The sequence below is a fragment of the Erithacus rubecula genome (genome assembly GCF_903797595.1).
Source record: "Erithacus rubecula genome assembly, chromosome: 6".
NCBI lineage: Eukaryota > Metazoa > Chordata > Aves > Passeriformes > Muscicapidae > Erithacus > Erithacus rubecula.
Window position 1 is genome coordinate 41,140,042 of NC_136688.1, and position 25,080 is coordinate 41,165,121.

At 37.7% G+C, this 25,080-nt stretch overlaps 1 protein-coding gene across 1 annotated transcript in view; it reads left to right on the plus strand.

Annotated features, from left to right (window-relative positions):
• Positions 1–90: 90 nt before the first annotated feature.
• The window catches only part of TSHR (thyroid stimulating hormone receptor), a 39,546-nt gene continuing 14,556 nt past the window's right edge, over positions 91–25,080 (plus strand). The window contains exons 1-5 of the mRNA XM_079309905.1: positions 91–292; positions 11,127–11,198; positions 14,344–14,418; positions 23,069–23,143; positions 24,317–24,391. Of these exons, the coding sequence (XP_079166031.1) occupies positions 123–292; positions 11,127–11,198; positions 14,344–14,418; positions 23,069–23,143; positions 24,317–24,391 (467 nt within the window). The 5' untranslated portion in view covers positions 91–122. The remainder of the gene's footprint in view (positions 293–11,126; positions 11,199–14,343; positions 14,419–23,068; positions 23,144–24,316; positions 24,392–25,080) is intronic.

Here is a 25,080-nt window from a genome sequence, read left to right on the forward strand (position 1 = left end):
CGTTGTCCCGCACAGGTGCCGCCTTTCCCGGCAGCTTCTCCGGCGGGGCAGCGTGCTGTGTGCCCCCGCCGCTCTGGGCTCTCCCGAGAAGCGAGAGGCAGAGCGGGAGCGCACGGCGGAAGATGCTGTGCCTCACGGCAGCCTTCCAGTTGCTGCTGCTGCTGGTGCTGTGCAGCCAGGGTATAGAGAGGTGTCCTTCAGCCTTCTGCGAGTGCTCTGACTGGGAGGAGTACAAAATCACTTGCAGGGACATCTACTTTATTCCCAGCCTTCCGGAGGACACCCAGACCCTGTGAGTACATTGGGATTGTTTAGGGAAGCCAGCTGTGAGTATTCATACTTTTCAGACAGGAGATGCTCTGAGCTACTGTCCTGTGAGATGAGGAAGTGGTGAGAGGGGAGAAGTGCTGCAGGTCACCTGGGCGGTGCGGGATAGCAGGAACGGCAGACTGCGTGTGGCAGGAGGAGGTAGGAAAAGCGGCTCTCAAACCTTAAAGGGCTGTGAAGAGATGGTTCACTGGATCTTAAGAGGTCTGTGTAAAACATGGGAAAATAAGTAACTGGGCTGTTTGTGGGCAAAGTGAGCAGTAGGCTGGATTCTGTGTGGCAAGGGGGTGAGGGGAAGGAAAGGTAGATCGAACACAATTTTGTGATTAAAAACTAATAGGAGTTGGATGTGTTGCCTCACAAAGAGTTCTATAAAATCCTCTGTGCATTTTCAGCTTCTTTGTCAAAGCCGGGGAAAACAGCTCATGGGAATTGAGAATCCAAGTATACTGTCTGGGAGACAGAGTACTTCAGATGAGAGTGTGGGTATGGGATAAAGCAGCAAATTTAGAGCTTGCCAAAGTGATAGAGTGATTCAGGTACCTCAGCCTAAGTGTTTGGTACATTACAGGCATGCTAGAATATCTTGTCTGGGTTCCTGCTGCCAACCCAGATGAGCAGCTTGTGTCATATCTGTCAGTTAAATACTGCAGTGAGACTGAAATGGCACCTGTTGGCTAAAATTGAGCAGATGAATCACTCCTGGCTTTTCTTTGTTTCTTGAGATACAAAAGTTTTATAATCTCAGTGGGAAGGTCCATTTGTAAATATAGATTACTTTCTAATAAAGTGAATGAACTCAAACTCAGTTGATTTAATTGCAAGGTAAAACAGTAACAGATTGATTGGTTTATGTCTTGATAATGATTCTCAGGACCTTCTATAAATAAGAATTAAATTATTTGAACTTATCTGAATGCTTCTCAGATTTTTTAACACTGAAAGTAAAAGCTTAAATTGGTCACTTGCCTAGAAAGAAATAAAAATATATTTGTTAATTCCATTATTTTTGCTTGCCTTTAATTTTTTTAATGGTTAGACTGCACTATTTCAGTTAATAAGATTTTAAATTATAAAAGTTTTTTTGTTATATTTTTATATACACAGTTTATTTAGGTTGAAATTCCAGTAAATTTATGCCATGCATCAATTATTATGTTCTTTGAAATCTACCATGACAAGTTAGAAAATATAGCAGTTTCAGTTTATAAGAGAAAATGCCTTTGTACAGGCATTTAATATAGTTAATAGAAATAATGAGATCACATAATTAAATTTGATGCTTTCCTTGAAATGTGCTGGTTTGATGGCTAAGAAGTACCTCTCCATATACAGCTCCACAAATAAAGCACTTTGGCCACTGGAATTCTAATGTTTTAAACACCTGTAGTAATGGGGACTGTAAAATAATAAGCCATTGTTTTGAAAAGAAAAAACACCCTGTGAAGATCTTATTTCCTTAGGAAAAGTAATTAACAAAAACAACTGAGAAATATTTTTCTCTTTATTTGGCATGAAGTTTAATCATGTGTTCCTATTAGAGTGTCCATTGCAAACTTCTCAAGGAATCTACTCCCTAGCATATCAAGAAAATATTCCACGTAGTGGCAATTGTGATTTTATAGTGTATGGCAGAAGCAGTAGAACATGTGCTGCATAGTCTTGTATTTGAAAGCAAATGGGAGAATTATCTGAGGAGATAAGGAAAACAGAGCTCTTTTCACACACAACCCCCCTAAACAAACAAACAAACAACCAACCAAACAAACAAACAAACAGAACACAACCTAATCAAACACAAAAAACCACCACGTTTTTTTACTTCAGTTTGAAATTTTCTCTCTGGATAAAGTATGCTTGTTTTCCTACTGTTCTCTTATTTGAGCTGCTGAAGTCTGGTGACTGTACCTGATCCTGTAGTCTCTTGCTCTCTGCAAATGTCTTAATATTGTTTCCCTCTATATGTTGAACTGGAGTCATAAGTTACCTCTATGTGTTTTTTGTTCAGAGTGCTTTCAGATGCTTCAAACTGGATTGTTTGCACATGGCAGTTAACACACAGAATTTCGTGAGGGATTGTAAAGTGTGTGCCCCTGATTCCATCATGTTTTCATCCTTTTGCCATATAATAGGCAGCAGTTCTGAATCAAAGAGATTCCAAAATAATTGAAGTTTCTGCTAACCTTAAGAACAAATGAACACTTCTTTGAGGTGAAATATGTAGCTGTACATATCTGCACATTTTATGTTGAAACTCTCTACAATTTTCCCTAAATGCAGCAAGTTTGTTACTTTAGGCAAAGTAATTCTGCTTCTTGGTGGTAGCATGTGAACCTCAAGATTGCCAATTTAAAAACTTTTTTGTGTGGCTATTCAGTTTTGTAGGGTTTGTAGGACTAAGAGACTGGTGAGTGTAGGGACACTTTGCCAGCCTTTGGAGATGATGAGCTCTTTTCAGCACACAGGATCTTGAAACTCCAATTAAAGTTTTGTTCTGATTATTCAGTCAGAAGTGTTCTCATTTCTCCACCCTACTTTAAGAGAATGGGGAAAACCTTTTTTTTAAGATATGCTTATAAGAAATTCCAATAAATGTTTACTTCTAACTCTTCTCATAGAAAAGTGACACAACTTAAGCCAGAAAAGTGTGTTTATTTTAAACTGTTATTTATCCAAATATGGTTAATGCAGGTGCTTATTCAGAATGCCTGAATGCACAGATATTGATCTTGGAGATGTCCTTTTTCCAGTGTAAGATTTTTTTTTTTAATTTTTTTTTTAGTTTACTTATACATACAGATCACCAAAACATCACTGAACATTTTTCCAAATATATAATTGCATCATAATTCTTGAGCTATTGTAATATGCTACTTGTCATCATTATGATGACATATTCACATGGTATCACTATCCCAGCATCACTTCAATGCACTTCTCAATCATTTTCATTTTATAAATCTATTTCTAGTTGCTTTTAATTATTTTTCTTTTGACAATAAAATTAATAAAGTTTTGCTTCTTATTCAGTGTGCATTACATCTCCTGCATTCAATTATTAAAATAATTGAATCCCTTCCCTTCCCTTCCCTTCCCTTCCCTTCCCTTCCCTTCCCTTCCCTTCCCTTCCCTTCCCTTCCCTTCCCTTCCCTTCCCTTCCCTTCCCTTCCCTTCCCTTCCCTTCCCTTCCCTTCCCTTCCCTTCCCTTCCCTTCCCTTCCCTTCCCTTCCCTTCCCTTCCCTTCCCTTCCCTTCCCTTCCCTTCCCTTCCCTTCCCTTCCCTTCCCTTCCCTTCCCTTCCCTTCCCTTCCCTTGTTAATAAGGTTTCTATCCTGTACCCAGGTGCTATTTTAATATCAACATAATCAAACTTGATTGAAATTGAACAAGAGGATGTTAGGCAAGGACAGTGGAATATAAATAAATAGGTATATATATAGACACAAAACTAGTACAGTCTTCAAGAATATGGTCTTTACACTGGCTATTAAGCTACAGTTCTGCATTTGCTCCAGTGTATTTGCCATAGGTAGGATATTTCCTTTTGATTAATGCCCATATATTCTATATATTCTGTAAGTAATATAGAATGGCTACACATTTTGGAATAATGTTTTAGTTGCAATTAATTCATTTTCCAAAAAATATTTAGCTATTTTCATTTGTAAAATCATGTGACTATTTCTGAAGACAAAGCCAGATCTGAACCTTCTTAAAATAATTAATTATTTTTTTACCAAACACCATTATTCTTACCAAACCCCTGAAATCATTTTATCAATTGTCTCTCAGGCAATGATTTCAATAATTGTATGTACATGGCTGCAACATAAAATGTTTCCTAAATACCAAATTTTACATAAAACTATACTTTCTTGTCAATTCTTGTGCTTTTTATTACATTTACCTACATATTTTAGAAAGGGTGCTGCTTCTATAATCCTGCTGTTAACATAAAACAATCCTGCATCTGACATGCATTGGTCCAATACACCTGGTCCAAAAATTAGTATGTATTATTGTCTCAGTTAAAGTGAAATGTTAAAGTGAAAGGATTTGTTCATAATCCCAATGGTAAATTGTAGCACTGTTCTAAGGGTTCTTGAAGTAATTTACAAACTGTGCAGTGCTTTACTGTACATGCACAGGGCAACTCAAAGTGAGCAGATGAACAGGAATGAGGGACTAAGGGAGCAGAGAAACTGCTAAAGATCAAAATTATATATTGTGAACACTGAATACAATATTTTCTTTCATTCCTTATCATTCATTGTATAGGTAAAGCTTCTTGTTCATTTGGAACGTTTAAATTTCCTGTTGTGGCACAGAAACCCATCAAGTGCTAGGAACTGTACAAGCACAAGCCAAAAAGCTGTTGCCATTCCTGGTAGAAACAAGCATCACTTCAGCATTTTTAACTACACACATAGCTTGCTCAAAAGAAAGCAGAAGGACTGCAACTAGTTATTTTGTAAATGCTGTGAAGAGATTAACCTCAGTGAGAATATCACACATTTTTACTGGTGATAAGGCAGTAGAAATTCATTTGTATAATTTCCTTGTTTGAGAACATGATGAGTTTTGATCATCATAGTAGCAAAAGAGTTTATGTCAGAGTTTAAAATCTCTTATTTTTTGAGTTGATTTCAACAGTGGTTTAGCAGACTGATTCTGTAAGTGTTCCACTACACTGAATATTGAATTGCTACTGGAGTCAGTTTTCATTACAGTGTTTCCTTTTGACATAACATTTCCAACCCATTACATTTCAGAGGCACACAACAGCCTTCTCTTGAACTGGGAAACTGAGCTTATTGATACATCTGTAAAAGGAATGAAAAAGCTTACATATTAAAAAAAAAAAAATAAAAATCCATGTGGCTGCTAAGGAATAGGTGTTTTTGCAAATAGCTAATCAGTTAAGAGGGCAACTTTTCATGAATATGACTCATACAGTCTGTTTATATATTTGCAAAATCAAGAGATGTTTTCCTTAACATGGGTTTATAAAACCTCAAAAGAGTCTATAAATGGTGATTATATTTTGAGAACAGAACTGTCTCAGGAAGTATTTTAAAAATGTCTAAATCATCTGCCTTCATCACCAAGTGTGACTGAACCTTCCAATATGCAGTTCAGAGAGACAACTGTGAAATGATAATCTTCCAAAACAGAAATAAGAAAAATGAGATACAGTCTCAGTTCCCTAAAATCTCAACTTTAAATACGCTTTTGTGTTCTGCTGGACTCAGCCACTACATATCCTCATGTTCACAGAATACACATAAAGAGTCTCAAAAAAAAAACCCAATATATATTGTGAAGCTGCTAATAGCATAGCAGCTTGTTAACCACACTTGGGTGGCAGCTATGTGGTAGCCAAAATTTAGAGAGGAAAAAAAGTAGCTTGTTTTACTCAAAAATGAGAAGTGAGCCATCTGCAAAAGGCCATTTTATGTCAACAGCTTCTATTCTGTTCAAGATTGTGCAATCCAGCCAGTGCCCTGATACCTTACCCAAGTCACTGGAAAATGATACTCGGGATTTTGCAAAGTGCCATGCTATGGACTCAAGTTGAAGCAATGAGAGCAGCTACAGTAAACATTACAATTTAAGCCTAAATGAAGGCAATTAGCTGCTGACACATACTAAAAGAAGATTAGTTCTCTCTTGAACTCCAGCCAGTGGGTGTAATCTGTCTGGATCTAAAGAAACAGGCGTTTTAAATGGCACTCTGTGAAGAAAGGTTGAATCACACAACATGAAAATTTTGAGCTATGTTTTTCTCACAAAAAAGTAGATACATAAATATAGAGGCTAAATAGCCAGTAAAGGTAATTGAAATGAAACCTAATACTATAATTTAGCATAGAATCATACAGTTGTTTGAGTTGAAATGTACCTTGGAAGATCATCTATTCCAACTGCCTCTTCAAGGAGCAGGGACATCTTTAGGTAGATCAGGTTGGTCAGAGTACCATCCAGCCTGACCTTGAATGCTTCAGAGATGATTAATCTACCATTTTTATGAGCAATCTGTGCCTGGATTCACCACAATCATTGTAAAAATGTTTTCTTTATATCTAGTCTGAATTGACCATCTTTCATTTAAAATCATAACACCCTGGCTTATTCCAAAAGGCACTCTTAAAAGTGTGTCCCCAAACTTCTTAGAAGGCCTCTCTAATTACTGAAAGGCTGCAATAAAGTGTCTATGGAGCTTCTCTTCTGCAGGCTGAAAAAGCCCAGCTTTCTCAACTTTTCCTCATAGAGAGGGGTTCCAGCTCTCTGATAATCTTCATGATTCTCCACTGAGCCCACACCAGCAGTTCCACATCTTTTCTGTGCTTTGTTCTCTGGGCCTGGATGCAGCACTCCATGTGGGGTCTCACTGGAGCAGAGGGGCAGCATTCCCTCCCTTGCTCTGCTGCCCAGGCGGCTTGGCATGCACACACTCGGCTCTGCAGGCTCCAAGTGCACGTTGCTGGCTCCTGTCCAGCCTCTCTCTCACCCACCAGCACTCCCAGTCCTCAGCAGGGCTGCTCCAGCCTGTCCATCCCCAGCCTGTGATGGTGCTGGGGGCTGCCTGACCCAGGTGCAGCACCTTGCATTTGTTCTTGTTGAGCTACACGAGATTTCCATGGGCCTATTTCTTGAGCTTGTCCAGGTCTTTCTGGATGACATTCCATCCTTCAGGTGTATCAACTGCATCACTAAGCTTTGTGTCATCAACTAATTTGCTGAAGATTCACTTGACCCAGCTGTTTATCTAAGTGATAAAGATACCATTCTCTGCTGGGCACAAGCACAACACTTTTCACTGTTTCCATCTGGACTCTGAGCCATTGACCACAATGCTCTGAATGTGACCATTCTGCCAATTTCTTATTTAACATTTCACTAATCAAATCCATCTCTCTCCAACTTAGAGAGAAGGATGTTGTGGGGCACTGTGCCTAACGCTTTACAGAAGGCCAGATAAATCAGAAAATGATAAAGAACTGTAGCCCTTCCCTTATTCACTGATGTAGTCCCTGTATCAGGGAAGGCCACTGTGTTGGTCAGACAGGACATGCTGAAGCTGTGCTGGCTGTCCCCAGTCACCTCCCTGTCCTCCATGTGCCTTAGCCTATCTTCTGGGAGGATCTTCCCAGGAACAGAGATGAGATTGACCAATCAATGGTGACCACAGTCCTCCTTTCTACCCTTTCAAAAGATGGATACAAGGCTTCCCCCTTTCCAGTCACCTGAGACTTCACCTGAGTGCCATATGAAAATACCACAGCCTCATATATTTTCTTTAATTGTGATCACAGACATACCTATTCCATTACTTTTGAACTAAATTTTGATTTTGACCTAAAATCGGTACTGTTACTTTTTTTACCCTGAACTTCAAAATTTTATGATGGCTTGCAATAAAATGGACTCTAACTACAATAGAGAAGAGCTGTGTTTCTGAAATATTGAACTAAAAGCCTATAAATTGCTGCAAAGAAAGTTCAAACAGGACCATGAAATTTCAGAAAAGAGCTATCTGAAGAGGCTCACCTCCTACAGGGAAAGAGAATAAGAATAGGCTGTAATTGCTGGCTACTATTGTGCTTAATCAGAGAACCACTAAGTGCCTATAATTGCTGCCAGCTGCTCAGCAGAGGTCAAAAAGTCAAACTGAATGTTAGGAATTATTAAGATAGAAATACAGATTAAAATAGAGGATTTTTTTGCCTCTGATTGTATACATGGCACCTGTAAAAGGACATTCAAATGTATAAAATTACTTGCACACAAAAAATAAATACATAGGAGCCACTAGCCTGTGTTTCTTCAGATCCTCCTTTTTGCCTCACTAGAAGATGTGCATGCTGATTTTCTTTATTAGATATAACCTTTCTTGATCATCATGATATTTCAAAGATGATAGGGCAGCCTCAGAATGATATCAGCCAGCAGTCTTAAGTGCAACATGTCTGGTCCCATGGATTGCTGTATGTCTGGTACACTTCAGTGCTTCTTTGGTCTATCCTCTACTCCATTTTCTCAAGCTGTGATGCCAGGCAAAGGACTTAAGAGGCCTGGGTGCAAATAAAAAAAAAAAAAAAAAAAAAAAGTTGCAGAAAAGTGGCCTGATTTTGGCTGGAATAATTTTCTTCATGGTACCAAGTATGGTGCAATGGATTGGATCAGATTTGTATTTGTGCTGGAAAACAAGTTGGTAATTCAGGGATGTATTAATTATTGTTGGGCAGTGCTTAGAGAGTCACAGCCTTTTCTGCTTCTCATACTACCCCACCAGGCTGGAGGTGCACAAGGAGCTGGGAGGGGACACAACAAGCTGGCACTTTGCTGTGTTGAACCTCATACAGTTACCTTGGCCCATCATTCCAGCCTGCTCAGAACCCTCCATGCAGCCTCCCTACCCTCCAGCAGACCAACATTCCTGCCCATCTGAAAACTGACTGAGGATGGGATCATTCCTTCCTGTAAAGTATTATTTTACTCAAATCCAGTCAGAAGCTTTGGGTGATCACAAATCAAGCAAGGATAAGCTCCAATATTGGGAATTTGTGCTTTCTATAAATTAGCAAGTAACCAACCTAAATTCTTGCCTGTCAGTCTGACAGTGTCCATATGTTCCTCAGTTTGTAGGAAGAGGACACATTACCAGTAAGATTTTACTCTCAGTGCCTACGTGTCCCAAACACTGACCTGTACAATTTCATTTTGAAAGAATCTAGTATTTCTTTAATTTCCTGGGGCTGAGCCAATTTTGAGGGATACTTTTTGTTATTCAGTGGAACTGCTAGTTGTAGGAAAGCAGCTATGTAGTCATGCATACTCAGAAGTGATTCCCTACAGCTCCTTTGCTGTGTGAATCTTTCCCTAGCACATTGGTACCACATTGGTAATACTAGCATTGGACACTAGGTGGTAATCATCTTCTGGTAAGCTCTGCACGAATATCACTACGTGAAATGCCTTTTTTCTAGCTATTTTTGCACCACTGAAAGACTACAATGCATTTATTTCAGAATAATTTCAAAAATATATTTTTGTTTGTGTTGGATTTAATTGGATGTAAAAACCTAGAAACTGTGTCAATAGCTGTTTACCTAGCCATTACTTTGCTGTCATGTTTATTTCTCCTATATAAAAACTAGAAGGTCATTGCTGTTATAATTTTCTCATAAAAATGAAATTAAGATGTAAATTTTTTTACTTTGTTTCAAATTGACAAACTCTGTTTCATATTGCCATATGGTTGCATTGGTGGAGAACATTGAAATACATAAAGCTTTTGTTACATTATTCAAATTATATATAATATTTCAATCTGAAATTCTTTGGGTGGTGTGTATTTACTTATTGTGTTTCGTAGATGTGCATTTAAAAATTATTTTAAAATTGAGATGCAACTACATAAAATATGTATTTACTTCCCTTATATATCTTACTGAAGTAATATCACTGATACTGCTGTGGATGTTAAAATAACGTGTCTATATAGACATAACCTCTGAACCAATTGACATCCCTGTGGCTGGACCTTGTTTGGAGGCAGGTGTATTGAGGTCAGGAGAAACATCAACCCACTGTTGGAAAAGTAGAAGACTTTACTCATTTTTGTGACAAGTATATGGAGTAGAGAAGGTAGGCTGGGGAAGTAGACTCTTCCCTTGGGATTATAGGAATGTACATTCTCTTAATTTATACTTTAATTCAGGACAAAACCTTTAAGAATTTCTACATATATTGTTATTATTAAACTCTATTTCTACAGTTCTATTTCTGTATGCAAGTTCCAGAAGCTTGATAAATCTCAAGAAGATAATATATTTGCCTATGTAAATCAAATATAATCATAGTAATCAGATATTTGGCATTATGAAACAAAACAGAATCAGGAAATCATCCTAATTTGTTTATTTATTTTTTCTTTAACTGTTGTTAAATAGCAGCTAGGTGAAAAGTTTATAATTTGTTCTTGGTTATTCTTCAAACTATTCATAGACTAGATATTCTGTAAGGGTATTCCCAAACTGTATTGAAAAAGCAAAGATTAACAACAACAGGTTGTAACTGTAAGTTAACAGCTATTTTCAAAAGCATCTCCTCCTTTCTTATTTAGAGGAGTGAGTCTGCAGGAGATTCATTCTGTTAAGAGCTTGGCTGTGGATAAGTATCTTGCTTAAATATTGTGGGTTTTTCTGAAATCTCCTGCAGATGGGTAAGGTACATGCCACCCCTACATCAGATGTTTGGGGAGAAAGAATGTAGTATTTATTACAAAGGAAATGGAGAATTCTGTGGAGGTAGCATGCAATTGCTCTAATTCAATTTTGGTTGACATACCTGAGTTTCTTGCTCGGAATGAGGGATGGGATATCTTTGTGGAGCCTGAAATTATTAAATGAATTCTCTTAGTACTTCATTAAATTCAATGGGCAAATATGTTTTGCTGGTCATGCTCTGGAGTTTTGGAAAGTCCATCATCACCACTGACTGCTGAATTCTTGGGAGGGATGATGCAGAAACCTGTAATTTAGATTGATGGAGCACACCAAACAAAACAAGCCACATAATGAAACAGGAATATGAATGAGATAAGGATGGCAACACAGAAAAAAGGCAAGATAAGAACAAAAATATTGGAGCAGAGCTGAAGCTGCTTTTAAGCTGGTTTTTGTTTGGGTTTTTTTTGTTTTTTTGGTTTTTTTTTTTTTTTACTGCTTTTAGGACTTTTTAATGTTAAATTGTTCTTACCAAAGGATATTAACTGCCAAACTTTTGTTTCTCTAGGAGATTTTTGGAGACTCATCTAAGAAAAATTCCAAGTGATGCTTTTTCCAATCTCCCCAACATCTCTAGGATGTAAGTTCTGTTCAGTTTCTGATAATATTCCTTTAAATTTTTGTTTAAAATTACTCTCCTTCTCCAAAATTCTGTCTTTGGATATAAAGACTTATGAAATAAAAAAGTTTATGTTACTTTGCTACCTCACCACTTACATTTTAGAACTGAAGTTAGTAATTCTATTGTTTTTAACCTGAACCAGTTATAGGAGGGCATCCTGTGCATTCGTGAACAAGACCACTTCTACTTTGTTGAAATCTGTGTGATAAATAAAGATATAAAGCATTTTTTTTTAGTTTGCAAATTACAGGAAATAATTTCACTCATAACAGATTAACATATTCAATTGCTGGTCCTGGCTAAAATTTTGTTTCCAGCTGCCAGCATGATTTGTAGCACATCTCATTGGAAACCAGGGGCATTTCTAGACTAGAAATGGGCTTTCACCACCATTCACAAAACATCAATATTTGCATGATGTGAGAGAGACTTCTTCCATTGTGTCACTTCCTTTGTGTGCAAACATGTGCATAGATACAGTCCACAAAAGCAGAACCAGCTGTGTCCACATTTCTCCTGTTGAAGGTGGCTGTGTTAAGGAAACTTGCCTGACTGTCCAGGAGCCACTGTGAGAGTCACGTTCACACCATTACCAGCTCGACCCCACCTTTCCCATAGCAAAGTCTCAGATGTCCAGATCTTTTTATAGTTTAAGCTTGATTTAATCATTAAATAACAAAATAACCCGAGTCTGGTGCCTCCAAGGAGGGACCCCAAACAGAGGAATCCCTGTGCTTTTGTGCTCTCACAGTTTCAGCCCGCAGGAGTCTGTGGTCACTGGCTCCTGCTGTGCCTCTGAGTGTGCCCCTCACCTGCCTGTGCCACGGGTCCCCTTGGTTATCAAAGGGTCAGCAGCTCCTGGCCCCTTGCCCTGGGCTCCTGCTGCTCAGAGCTCACCCTGCAGCTGCAAACCCACCCTGCACTGAATGCATTCCTCAGCAGCTGCCCTTGCACTGAACTCTTCGTTGGTGTCAGCAGTCTGGACAAAATGTTGTCCCACATTTGTTTTCCTTTGTAATTGGCCCATAATCTATGATCCTGTGCATGTCTGTTTGATTTCTCTGCCACCTCACAATTCACTGCCCAGAATCAGAGCTGTGTAATTGAGAAGGGACCTCAGGAGGGCTCTAGTCCACAATCTGTTCATCCAATCCAACCAGAATGCATAGGGCTCTAACTCAGTCGGGTGCTCAGGTTTATCTCTGGCCACTGCTAACTGAAAAAGCCACCTCATTCAGCAACAGGCCCACTTTTTCTTGCTCAACTTTTTATTATTAGTGTAGCAAGAGGAATTCTTCTTGCCCTTGATGCTCCTTGCAAGTCTCAATTCTCTATGAGCTTTGACTGAATAGCTGAAGATTACCAATTAAAGATTCATGAAAAAGGACTTGGGGGAAATATGGCCTCCCTATTGTATTTTATAGTTTCATCCAGATATATTGAAATAAAGACTTCCCAAAATCATTTTAAGTAATTGTTCTTGGATATCTGAAGCTTCATGTGCCATCTCAGTTTAATCAGATACATGGTGTATTGTTTGGGGTGTTTGTGGAGAGGGAGGAATATCCCTTACATGATGTATAGTATTATATGTAAAAAGGATAAACTTAGTTTAGAACAGAGTTTGACTCAATATAAAAGGGTGTCAGCCCTTCTTTGGCTCCAAAAGCTCCAACTGGCAGTTTAAATTTAAATAGTGTCCATGCCCATCTGACTATTTCTTATAGCATTACTACTACCACAAAACATGAACTCCCACCTTCTTGATATAAACTTCAGGTTAGGGAACTAGTACCTGTGTTTTAACTACAACTTTTATGTGTATGTCTTGGCCTCTAATGTACCACGTCTCATTTGCCTCTCCCAGCCCATAATTTCCGTGCAATGAAAACTGTGCTATGAAAATTACCAGATCGTTCCTGGTTTTCCTAATTCATCTAGAAAATGTTCTGAAGTTTCAACAGGGGAATATATACTGTGTTTACTGTTCAAAGTACAGCAGTTCATTTTGCTATATGGTGCCTACTATATGATTTCCACAAATAAACATGGTTTTTTTATCTGTACTGAATAGAAAATTTTGTTGTCCTCTTTATGAACCTTGTTTAAACAAAAATTTTAGAGCTTCAGTTTCTCTTAAATGAATGCATGTCTATGTACTCTTGATAGCCAGAAGTAGAGACTTTTCCCCTGTGCTGCTTTTCCACATGAATGAAAGAAAAAACATTTTAATTATGTGCTTAATTGCAAAGCTAATTCCTGTCAGAAAGGCATCACTGAATAAACAAAAGTTTTATAGGATATTCAAATGCAAGAGAAGTTTCTGGTTTTCACTGTTAATAATGCAAATACACTAAATCTTGGTAAAAGGGCTTCACCTGGTTTTTCTGCTGACTTAAGGACATATTGAACATTCAGTACTTTTAAGGTCAAGGATAAGGAACAATTTTTCTGGGTTTAGGACAATGCTTTGGGGTCACATTCATGAATATCTCACAAACACCTGGTCTGCAGCTCCTCAAAGCATTTTCTCCACAGCTTCTCCAGATAAAGGAGCATCCCACAGTGCTCTCTACCAGCAGCCCCATGCACAGCACAACTCTCCTGTGCCCACTGCCCTGTGCAGCACAGTGCCCCTCACACCCTGTGCACACTGCTGTCCCACAGGCACTGCCACCACACAGCTCCCCACTCCTTGTATCTGCACCTCCTGTGCCAGCTGGCACAGCACAGCCTCAGCTCAGTTTCCATTGCCTAACCTGTGCTGCTTGTCCTCTCCTGGAGTGCCCCAGTGTCACCAAGCTGCTCTCCATCAGCTGCAGAGGACAACAGGGCAGCTGGTGGCCACCAACACAGGGGATGCTGAGGATGGAAAAAGCAAAGAAAGGTAGAGGGAGAAGGAAGAAAATAAGGGCTGGGAGAATGCCTTGTAGCTGCTGGCAACTGTTGATCTGATTTAAAACCTGCACTCTCAGGCTCTTTCTGAGTGTCATCATAGCTGGATGAGAAAATAATGAGATGACAAATCAAGCGGCATGATGGGCACTAGCTGTGGTTTCCCAGTGTCTCAGACCTGTTTATTTTTCTGTTTGCTGGTGTTTAGTTACATCTCTATAGATGAAACACTTCAGAGTCTGGAGGCCCATTCCTTCAACAGTTTAAGCAAAGTCACTCACATGTAAGTACTGTAATTAAATAAAAGAATATAGAGATGAAATAAATTTGGAATGTATAGAAATAACATTCATGATGATGTTTGTCATTCCTGTCTCCTATGTAGCTAAATATTCCTTTTTTAATTTCCTTTCTTCATAATGTGGAGTGAGTCAGCCTCTTATTTGAACTTATTTTATTGTTTGTTTTCCATACATCTTCTTGGTTTCCTTGCTCTTCTCTATCTTCCTGTAAAAATGTAGGTAAATGTGGGAATGCATCATAAGCTTGATGTCAAGATGAGATGGCAACTAAGAATTCTTTCTATCAATTTACAGCAGGTACATGTAAAACAGTAATATAAGCATCAGAAATAAAATCAGAAGGACCAAAGCACAGAGCAAAATGGCACTGGGTGGAGACATGAAGAATAAGTAATCATTCTGAAAGTGCACTAGTAAAATTAAGAGTGTTTATATGGTTATTAAATGGAACAAGAATAATATGTAAAAAGGCTTCTGGGAAGTGTTTTTACACCTTTTTGTTCTCATGTTCTGACAAATCTGCACCAAGTGATGCTCTAAGGGCAGTTACAGAACTGGTAGGATGCATCCAGAGAATTCTTGTCATCCATCAGGACCCTGTCAAAATGAGAAAGTAATGTATTGAATAGAGATCTCCATAGGATCCATCCTGTATCTGAAACTCTTCCATGTTTCCATTACTGATTCAAAGGCTGGATTAGAAATTGCCACTTTTGTAAAGCTCAGCTGAATTACAGTTTGGCATATTTCAGAGATTTTTGTTTGCAGAGGTTCCATGGGACAGCACTGTTGGTCACCAGAAAACATTGGATCCAGAAAACCTTGTCAGTGAAAAGCCTTTTGTATCCAGAAAGAAAATATGCCAGAGGCAAATTGAATTTTTAAGGTTGTTGCAAGAGGTGAAAGATACCCATTTTCACACTAATGTTTTAAAAAGTAATAATATTATAGTAGATTAGACAAGACTCATATCAGCCTCTAAGAAATATATTCCTATGGCTGGTATAAGTAAACACTAGAATTGTTTTACTGGAGACATTATCTTTACTACTGCAGACCTTTAGGGGGCTGTATGATCTGAAATCCCATAGATCTATTTAATCCTCACTCAGAGAAAGAGATTGGATTAGATGATGATTTAACACTGCTATATTTTTTATGATATTTTTTTCCTTTTACTTTACATAGTGTGAATGAGAAGGACTAACAAAGTTATAGGGGAAAAATGTAATTATTGTTAATGAAGATAAAGAGAGAAACTAATGCTGGAGAGTGTAAGTGACTCCTCTAAGAGAACATAATGCTGACTGGCATATCTAGAAGCAGAGTGCAGGATCCTGACATCTACTTCAGGCTAACAACATGTTCCAGTAGTATTCCTGAGTTCCACAGCAAGGCCTTGGTGTGATATCTGTACTTACCTTGGGTAATAATACCATTCCCTATTCTGTAGATTTTTTCCCAAGACTGTCGTGTCCATGTTCTCTCATCCTCTTTCATAGTTGTTGTGTCTTTAAAATTTCTTGTTTAACACAAATGAGCATTTAATTAAACATTTACTGGCTGCACATTTTATCAGCAATGAATAAAGCATCTGCCACTATGCACTACAAATTCCTCATGTGGTACTTCTTTTGTGGTTCACCTTATTAGAAATGAAAGATAAAATGCTCCAGAAAGCTCCAAAATCACCGTATTATCACACCAACTCCAGCCCCCAGGCCTGGATGTGTTGTCCATGACTGGAAAGCTGCAGGTCTGTGCAGGAGCCAGCAGAGTTCACAGACATGAGACTTCTACTCTCGTGTCACCCCTGGCACGGGCTGTGGGGAGGGCGTACAGGGAATGTCTCCACTACACAAGGGTGTGGTAACCCCTGTGGGACCCCTTCTATTTCTCACAAAGCACTGCCAAAAGAGAAACTGTACACAGACATACAAGATAAACCTTTTTTTTTATTTTTTTTCCACACAAGAGCCAAAAATACTGTCCAGAACAAGACATTAGAATTCTGCTCACAAAAGTTACAGAAAACATCATCTTTGCAGATAGCCCACAAAGAAGGGCCACCTCTACCACTCAAAAGTGCTTACCAGGTTTATAAAATCTTTTTGTAAGTAAGGTACATGGATGATTTAATCAGGGAATATCCAAGCATCTGGCAAGTTAGACAGTTGCATATAAGCTGTGAAAGAAAGCAATTTATAGGTTTGATAATTTTTATGAATTGTTTCTATTACTTGATTTGTTAAAACTTATCACTGTTTAGTTTGATTTACTTTCTAAACAATATGAGTATATAAGGATAAATTTGTGTCTTGTGCTATGAATTATTTTAATGTTCTCCATTTACATAGTATTTTTAAAGTGTTATTGCTAAAATAATACTAGGTTAAGACTATCACAAAGTATTTTAAAGGAGGTTGAGATTAACAGTTTTGAAAAGTAATTTCTGAATTTTATTTTTACAGCTTGTTTTTCTTTGAATTTTCATAAAGTGCAGCTTTATGTAAATAATCTTTTTACCCTAACTGAAACTTATACACACAGTTTCATTCTCAAAACATTTGTTTTTAGACATAAGAACTTCTTAAGAGAAAATTCAGTGGTTGTGGAAAGGAGGAACTAATGCTTTGCTTGATGCCAAGTGTTATGTGAATAGGCATCCTGTGTTCATCATGATCTGCCTGCCAAGCTTAGTTAGTGCACTTCAGCCTTGATCTTCAGCAACCCATTTTCTCAGTCCTTATTTGCTTCATGTGCCTCTGTCCTGACTTTCTGTTCCTTCCAGACCTCAGCTCTTTAAGCATAGGTCATGTATTTATGAATCCATGGCTTTCAAGTACTGAGCAACTTCTGCAAACTAAGGATTCTCATCACCTGCTGTATTTTAATGAGCCACATCTCATTTTGCTGGTAATTAATTGCAAAATTTGCACCCTATGAAGATGTAAATAAGGAATGAACTTTTGCTGGTTTTTTTTTTCTTCTCAATTGTGTGAATTGGTCTCACAATGGTTTATTGTTTCCTCTTTTTGTATTTACCTTTTTAAAGGATGTCTGTTTACAAATTCAGAACTGTCTCATACAATTACATAAGTATGCATTTGTTTTTTTTGTAAATGTAATTGTGAAAGGGTCTGATTAGTAATCAGTGTCTTTGTATAGTTGCCTTACTACTAGAGCTGAAGCTTTGCAACATTACACTAAATAAAAACCTGTTGTAATTAGGTCTCTGTTCTCAAGGAAACCTTCCTGCAAACAGAACCTCAGAAAAATTCATTCTTTCTTTTCCTCCTTTCTCTGTGTCTTGGCTCATCCTCCCCTGGTCTCTCCCTACTCTCTTCTAACTTGTAGGGCACTCTGCTCCTATACAGCCACATAAAAACCCCTCTCAGCATTTGGGAACAAGTCCAAAGGTTATGGTTCAAGTAGCTTTCTCTCATTTATGTGACATCATGTGGAGAGCTGGTGGGGGAACTGTCCAGCTCTGCAGTGAGATGGAGCCAAGGGCCAGGGCAGTCCCACCAGGCTCTTGGACAGCCTGTGGTGCCAGGCCATGGGGTACAGCACTGCAGGGAGAGGAGGGAGGCAGCTGGAGAGGAAGCCTGAAGAGATCTCTGGGGGAATGCTGTGTACCTGCAGTGGATTTCAGAGCTGGGAAGTGCTGTGCAAAAAAATCTTATTAAAATCTGAAGACTGGAGGTAGGGAGTAGACTGTTGGGAGCCCAAGACAGTTTTCTGGTGCCAGTGATGCAAAGGCTTAAGGGTGCATGCAGATGAAATAACATGGATGGTTTGGCTGTAGGGAGAATAAAACATGGAAGTAAATGTACAAGTAAGAGAAGCCAAAGTAGTCACAGACAAAGTAAGTCTCAGAAGATAGAGAGGAGGGCCCAAGTTATTACAAGAGAATGAAAAAAGCTTATTTAAAACATTTCACAGTTGACCTGAATATCCATAGTCTTTGTAGGTATCTCATAACATGGTTATATAGATACTACATAGTATATGGCATATATGGTTATATAGCTACTCTAAAGCCAGATTTGCAATTTCTGAACTCTGGGCTTAATCAGACTCAAGAATGTATCAATATTTCAAGGCAGGTATAAAAACATGTCTGGTAAATGAAATTTAGATTCCCCTTAAATATGTAAATATTTGTGCTTCTTTAATATTACCAAATTCAGATAGAATTTTAAATAGCCTATTAACCTTTATAAAAGTTAGCTGGCAAACATATGTCTCAATTAATTAATTAGCCTAATATTTGAATAGTTCTTACTATCAGTTTCATTTTTAGATTCATTTGAATTCCAAAGTAGTTATAGCTGTGCAACTAAACATAAGTTGATAGTTATTTGTAAGGCTTGACACATATCTTTATAACATCAACTGACTTTCTCTGGACATCCATTCTTGATGTGATAAAGTTTTTGTGCATTTTCATTAAAAAGGAAAAGTGAATTGCTGTTCTTGGACAGTCAGGTGGTGATTTGATTGTGAACCTAGTACATTTTTAATTCCTAGTCTGAGTGCCAGAACAAAAATTTCAAACATCAAATGTCTTTAAAACACAAATAAGCCAGTTTTTGAATGGTTTCTGTACTTCCAAGAATAGAGTAGAATTTGTTAAGTGACTTTAAATATTTTTGTAAATATTCCACAAATAATTATCTTAGCTTGTGGGCAAGTAGCAGCATCCTTATTTTAATGAGCATCTCTAAGTAATCTTAGTTAGGACTGCAAAGTGAAATGTTTGTTCAGGGCACTATTTCCCTTTTTGCATTAATGGTCAACAAAAAAATGCCAACTGCCTTAGGTTTTCTTATAACTTAAAAGCACTTATGGCCAGAAGGACTCAGAATTGTTACACTGCTGTATGCCATGGTAGTTCTATTTGTAGAGTATGTCAAATTTACATTTCAAAAGTAATTTAAAATCAGCTTTCATAGGCACTTAGATATCTGGGAACTAACTTACTAGGCATTTTAAATATACTCTTTGGCTTTATCTGCATTTTAGGCAACTTAAACACCTAATAGTTTTCCTAGAGCTGCTTTTCAAAGAACTTTAACTTTTTAAGTTCACAAATTTCAATTTTTTCTACTCACCAGTTCATAGAACAAAAATGAGAAAAGTGTAAATCCTGCTTAATGAGTTTACTGATAATCAACTTGCTCTTCTATCTTTATGGACCTTTTGGGATTAATCTTTACATCACAGCAGTCTTTTGATTACTGTTTGAAAATTAGAATCCTATAACATTTATGTGCCTTTGAGTATATTATTCATGACTGATTACTGCAAAAGAAATTGTGAAATTCAGTTTGTCCTGTTAATTGATGAGATCAGAACTATTCAAATATCTTTCCTCCTCAATGGAGCAACAGATATCCTTTAAATCTGTGATTTCAGGGAGGAATTCCCTCCAGTACTCTAGGACTAATGATGTTTGAGTATTTAAAACAAGGACAGCAGGACAGTTCATGAAAGGAAATAAATTTGAAAATCTGTGGGGAGGAAGGTTTGGAAAAGAGAAGAGTGGCAAGAAGAGAGAAAAAAAATTGGATTAGAATTGTTTTCATTCAGAGACCAGTCTTGCACCGGGGAGATGTTAAAAAACAGTGTCAGAGAATTCATGTATTTGTGTTTTTTCTGGGTTTTTTTGGTCTACTAAAGAAGTGAAATTTTCTCACAAGATAACAGAAAACTGTGAAAGACTTAAAAGCATTCTTCTTATAGGCTTGGGTCCTCTTTGTAAGCAGGGGAAGGAGATAAGAGATTGTAAAACACAGCCTGGTGGAGATTTGCACGTGTCCAGACCCCCTATGATATGCAAGGCAGGACTCAAGCCTCCCTGTGTTTTGCCCCTGCTAACTTGAGCCTAGCAGTCTGTGTGTCTCCACTTGCTCTTTTTGAATCCTCCAGCCAGCAGCATGATAATAATAAATAATAAACATATTCTTTGCAGCTCAGCTGTGTGCCATGGTCGTCTTGGTGTTACCCACACTTATCCACGGCACACAGCATCTTCCTCTTTTTCACCCAGATAAAATGAGAGGCCACATATCCAGGCCAGTCAAATGCAGGAGACACATTTGACTGGACTAGAAGTAAGGAAAATTGGATTTCTGTCCTCATTTTTTTAAGTGTAACACTCACTTTTGTCAAATCACCTTTTATTTTTATACCTGTCTCATCTATTTTGACTAGACACTTCTAAGCCTGGCTGGCTGCTCCACAATGGCTCTTTTATTCCTTTTGGGCTTTAAGACACCTCTGTAGTACAAAATGTAGGATGAAATGCAAATATAAATACTGTATATATTAAAGCATACTTCTTTTTTAATCCCAACATTACCAGTTCAAGAAAATTGAACAGCAAGGATATAAACCTTTTCCCAATATTAAGTTGAATCATTTTGATTCCCTCACTCACATTAAGATTTTCTCTCATTACTGTGCTGTCTCATCTGGTTGTTTAAAATATTTTATTCCCAGATTAATTAGTTTTTCATTTGCCTTTTTTAATCAGCAAATGTCCTCTCATGGCCAAATTATTAAATAAATCAAAATTGTATCTCAGTGCATTGCTTTTTATTTTAATTTTAGTACCATCTGCTGATTTTGACAGTACCCTCATCCAAATAATTTACAGAGAATACTATGAATAGCAACAACCCCAAACCTGATGACTCTGATATTCCAAAGCATTATCCATTTCCAGGCTAAAGGCTGAAGTCTCTCTTTCCTGGAATATGCTTGGTCCACAGAGGAGTCTCAGGCCAGGAAGCTCACAAATCCAACATTTTGAAAGCAGTCAGTGGTGGAAAAAATATGTCAGTTAATGTTCATGAAGCAAATTCCACTGTTGGGAATGTGATAGCTGCATAACTAATAAAATCATTGGAGAGAAGCAAGAAACTGACTCCAAGAGGATTTCTTTTAAATACAGAAACATGGCTACAGTTCAAAGTAGCTGACAGATGTGAAGAAGAGTTGAATGCAGTAGCAGTACTATAACAATTCATGACATGCAAGTAAATGGTAAATCCTCCTTTCCCTGCAGTGTTTTAGTAAACAGAGGGAAAACTTGATGACTTGAAAGGAGAAGCAGAACTGTTTTGTCAGTACAATAGTACATGGAGAGGTTGAAGTCTTTGTACCAGTGTCTACATTGTGATTTATCTACTAACTTCTGTCTCTTTTCCCACTTCTATTTCTTACACAACTTGTCTGGGTTGGTTTTACCATATTAAAACAAGGCAGAGGTAGTCTTAAATCCCAATTTTCTGATTATTATATCAAAAACTTGATCATATAGGTTACTTGGCACAATTGGGCCATGGTTAATTAAATGCTACTGGTTTCTGCCCATTGGGTCTCTTTCTCCAAGCAGCAGCTGACAGAACCAGAGGACACAGTCTTAAAGCTGAGCTAAGGGAAATATAGGTTGGATATTAGGAAAAAGTTTTTCATGTGAAGAGTGATCAAGTACTGGAATGCTCTGCCTGGAGAGGTGGTGGAGTCAGCATCCCTGGATGTGTTTAAAAAAAGGCTGGATGTGGCACTCAGTGCCATGGTTTAGTTGAGGTGTTAAAGCATGGGTTGGACTCCATGATCTCAAAGGTCTCTTCCAACCTCGTCATTCTGGGAATTCTGTGATTCTGTCTCTGCCCAGTAGCAGCACTTCTTTGACTGACTTAAGGCTGGAACATCACCCACATAACCTGCACTACTAGATGCCATCTAGATCTGTCATCTTTATCAAATTTCTCTGCATAAGTAGCTAGAAATGTTTTTTTCAGACCCATTGCTCCCCTGCTAGTATCAGGAGGAAGCCTGGCACCATTCTTTCTATATGGTTTCTATTTTAAGAAAGACTGAGAGTTGTTTCAGAAGTGTTATGAGACCAGTGTCCAGAACTGATTTAAGGTAAAGAAATAGAAGCAAACATGCAAAACTATCCATATCCTTCTGGAAATAGTGAAGAGTCCAAGAAATTAAAACTGTGGCTATGATGGGGAAGGGATTTTTCATAAAACACAAAAGTTGGTAGGTTTATTGAATCTACCTCAATACTGAGAATTTTGACAGAGTCTGCTTGGTGCAGCCAGACTGCTGACTGTTGTTACAGATAGAAAAGAAAGAAATCTAACAGAAAATGGAGGAATGAGAAAAAATAAAACAAAATACTGTCAGACACATGAAGAAAGTAAGCAGAAAAATTCCACATGAAATTATAAGGTGCATAGATGGTTGTAATTTGATGGGATTATTATATACAAATACTGAAGGCTTTATTATTCTTCTTTTTATTCAGCTTTGCAGACATGAAAACCTCACCATGTTCAAAGTACCACAGGGTATTTGTTTTGATTTTAGGACCGTGCAGACAAAGGATCCATAATCAAATCTTAGGTACTTCTTACCCCCTTGCTTCAAAAGGCCAGTCCCCAGGATGGCACCTATTCAGATGATAAGACATCATTGTGAAATTGCTCTGGCCTTGAGCTAGTGCTGGCCAGTACAAAAAGCTTGTTGCAAGAATTAGGTTTATCATTGCTGATTTCTGTTATGATAAATTATTAAATATTAATTATCAATGTTCCTCCCTTTTTACAGTGAAATTCGTAATCTTAGAAACTTGGATTATATAGATCCAAATGCCTTTAAGAACCTCCCACTTTTGAGATACCTGTAAGTACTTAGCACCTGTATGTGATGGTTTGTATAAATTTCCTGAAATAGCTGGTACTTATATCTCACAAATGACTCTTTATGTTATAGCAGTGTTGTAAGTTTGCATTTGATTTTGGAACTGATGTTGTGTTTTTCCCTGTTGCTTTATTCTAATGACAAAGCCAGAAAGGGTAGGGATTGGAACTCTTACTACTTTTGTGAGAAAGGAAAACATGTTCACAAATTCATCAGTAGTTTTGCCATTTGTCTTATCCATTAAATATCTAGAATACACTAATATTCCTTGGCAAAATTCCACAGCTAGCTCTTTTCTTGTGGTAAGTGCTGTATGACTCTCTTTTTGTAGGAAATAAGGGGAAAAGAAGGGACACAACAGGTATATACACATCTTCAGTATTTACTACACATTTGCACAGGGTTTTAAAGCATACCTGTCAGCCAAATGTGAAAAACTCACCTATAGACACCTGGTTTCATATCACCTCTATGGCAGAAAGAAATATTGAAAATTTCCCAGGATTTTCTAAGGAAACTTCTGTGATTTTGAGTGGTATTTGGAAGAAAAGCCTCTGTGTGTGTGTGTGGTGGGGGCAGTGGCAAGGAGGAGAGATTTGTCCATGTTTTTCCTATAGATGTGAAAGCAATAAAAAAGAAGATAGTAAAAAATTCCATTTCAGGAGAACAATTTTAAAAATTGAAAACTACAGTAATTTTCACTCTACAGGAGTTCATAAAAAGGGGCTTTAAGCATTTCACATTTTAAGACAGTTTCCCTTTTTAGCGCTGTATGAACAGCTCTTAGTCTCAATGAAAAATAATTAGGGATCCAGACTATTAACTGAAGTAGCCTTAATGTCTCAAGTTAAAATAGACCAAAGTTTTATTCATTTTCTTCCTATCAACCTCACAAGATGCTTCCCTCTGCAGATCTGCCTGGCTGTCTTATTAGTTTATGTTCTTGTTTTTTAGATTCTGTAATTTATCACAAGTCTGGTATATTAAATATTTTATATTGTTCTTGCATCCTTCTGTTTTGGATAGTTGATTATAAATGAATTGATTGACAATAGAGAGGATGCAATAACCATCCTGCCCTGTTGAACATTTTAGAGACATTGTTCGTTGTTGTTCAGTGATGCAGCAATTCTTTCTGTTTCTCCTCTCTTTCAGTGGTATTTTTAATACTGGACTCAAAGTATTTCCAGACTTCAACAAAATCTATTCATTTGATGTGAATTTTTTACTGTAAGTATCTGTCCTCACAACTGGTTAAAATATTGCCATCCACAGGCCACATGACAATTTATAATGAAGGTTTCTGGTTTTGAGAAAAGTATTATTTAAGTTTGACAAATCAGTTTTCCTCAAGCAATATTTCAATGATTATTAGCACCAAATCTGGAAAAGGCCAAGTAATCTAGCACTATATGCTTGACTCAAATTAGAGACATGGACACACAGCACATTCATGATACACAACTTCTACAGATCCTTTGCTTTCATTTTGTTCTTGGTTTTGCAATGGTTGTGCAATACCTGAATTAATATGAAGTCAGAATAGTGTGACACATAGGACCTGAGCTGATGTACATCCTGCTAACATCAAGTCATCCTATCAAAATTCTTCTAACAAATTTGTGCTGGCATGGTGAAGCAAACTGCAGAACAATTTCTTGATGAAAGAAAATAGGAATGCAAATGGGGACAAGGAGGTTTCCCACTATTATCCTTAAAGGAATTTCAGAAACAAAGAATTCGACATTGAACTCTGAAATATGCAGGAGTTTTTTGGTATTTAAAAAGTACAGACAACATCCACCTGAAGTCAGAATTTTGGGTTGTAATCAAGCTGAGGAGGAAGAGTAGCTCAGATGAAGACTTGCAGGCTGACACAAGACTTGGACCCAGAGAGGAGTTAGAAATCTTATATTGTA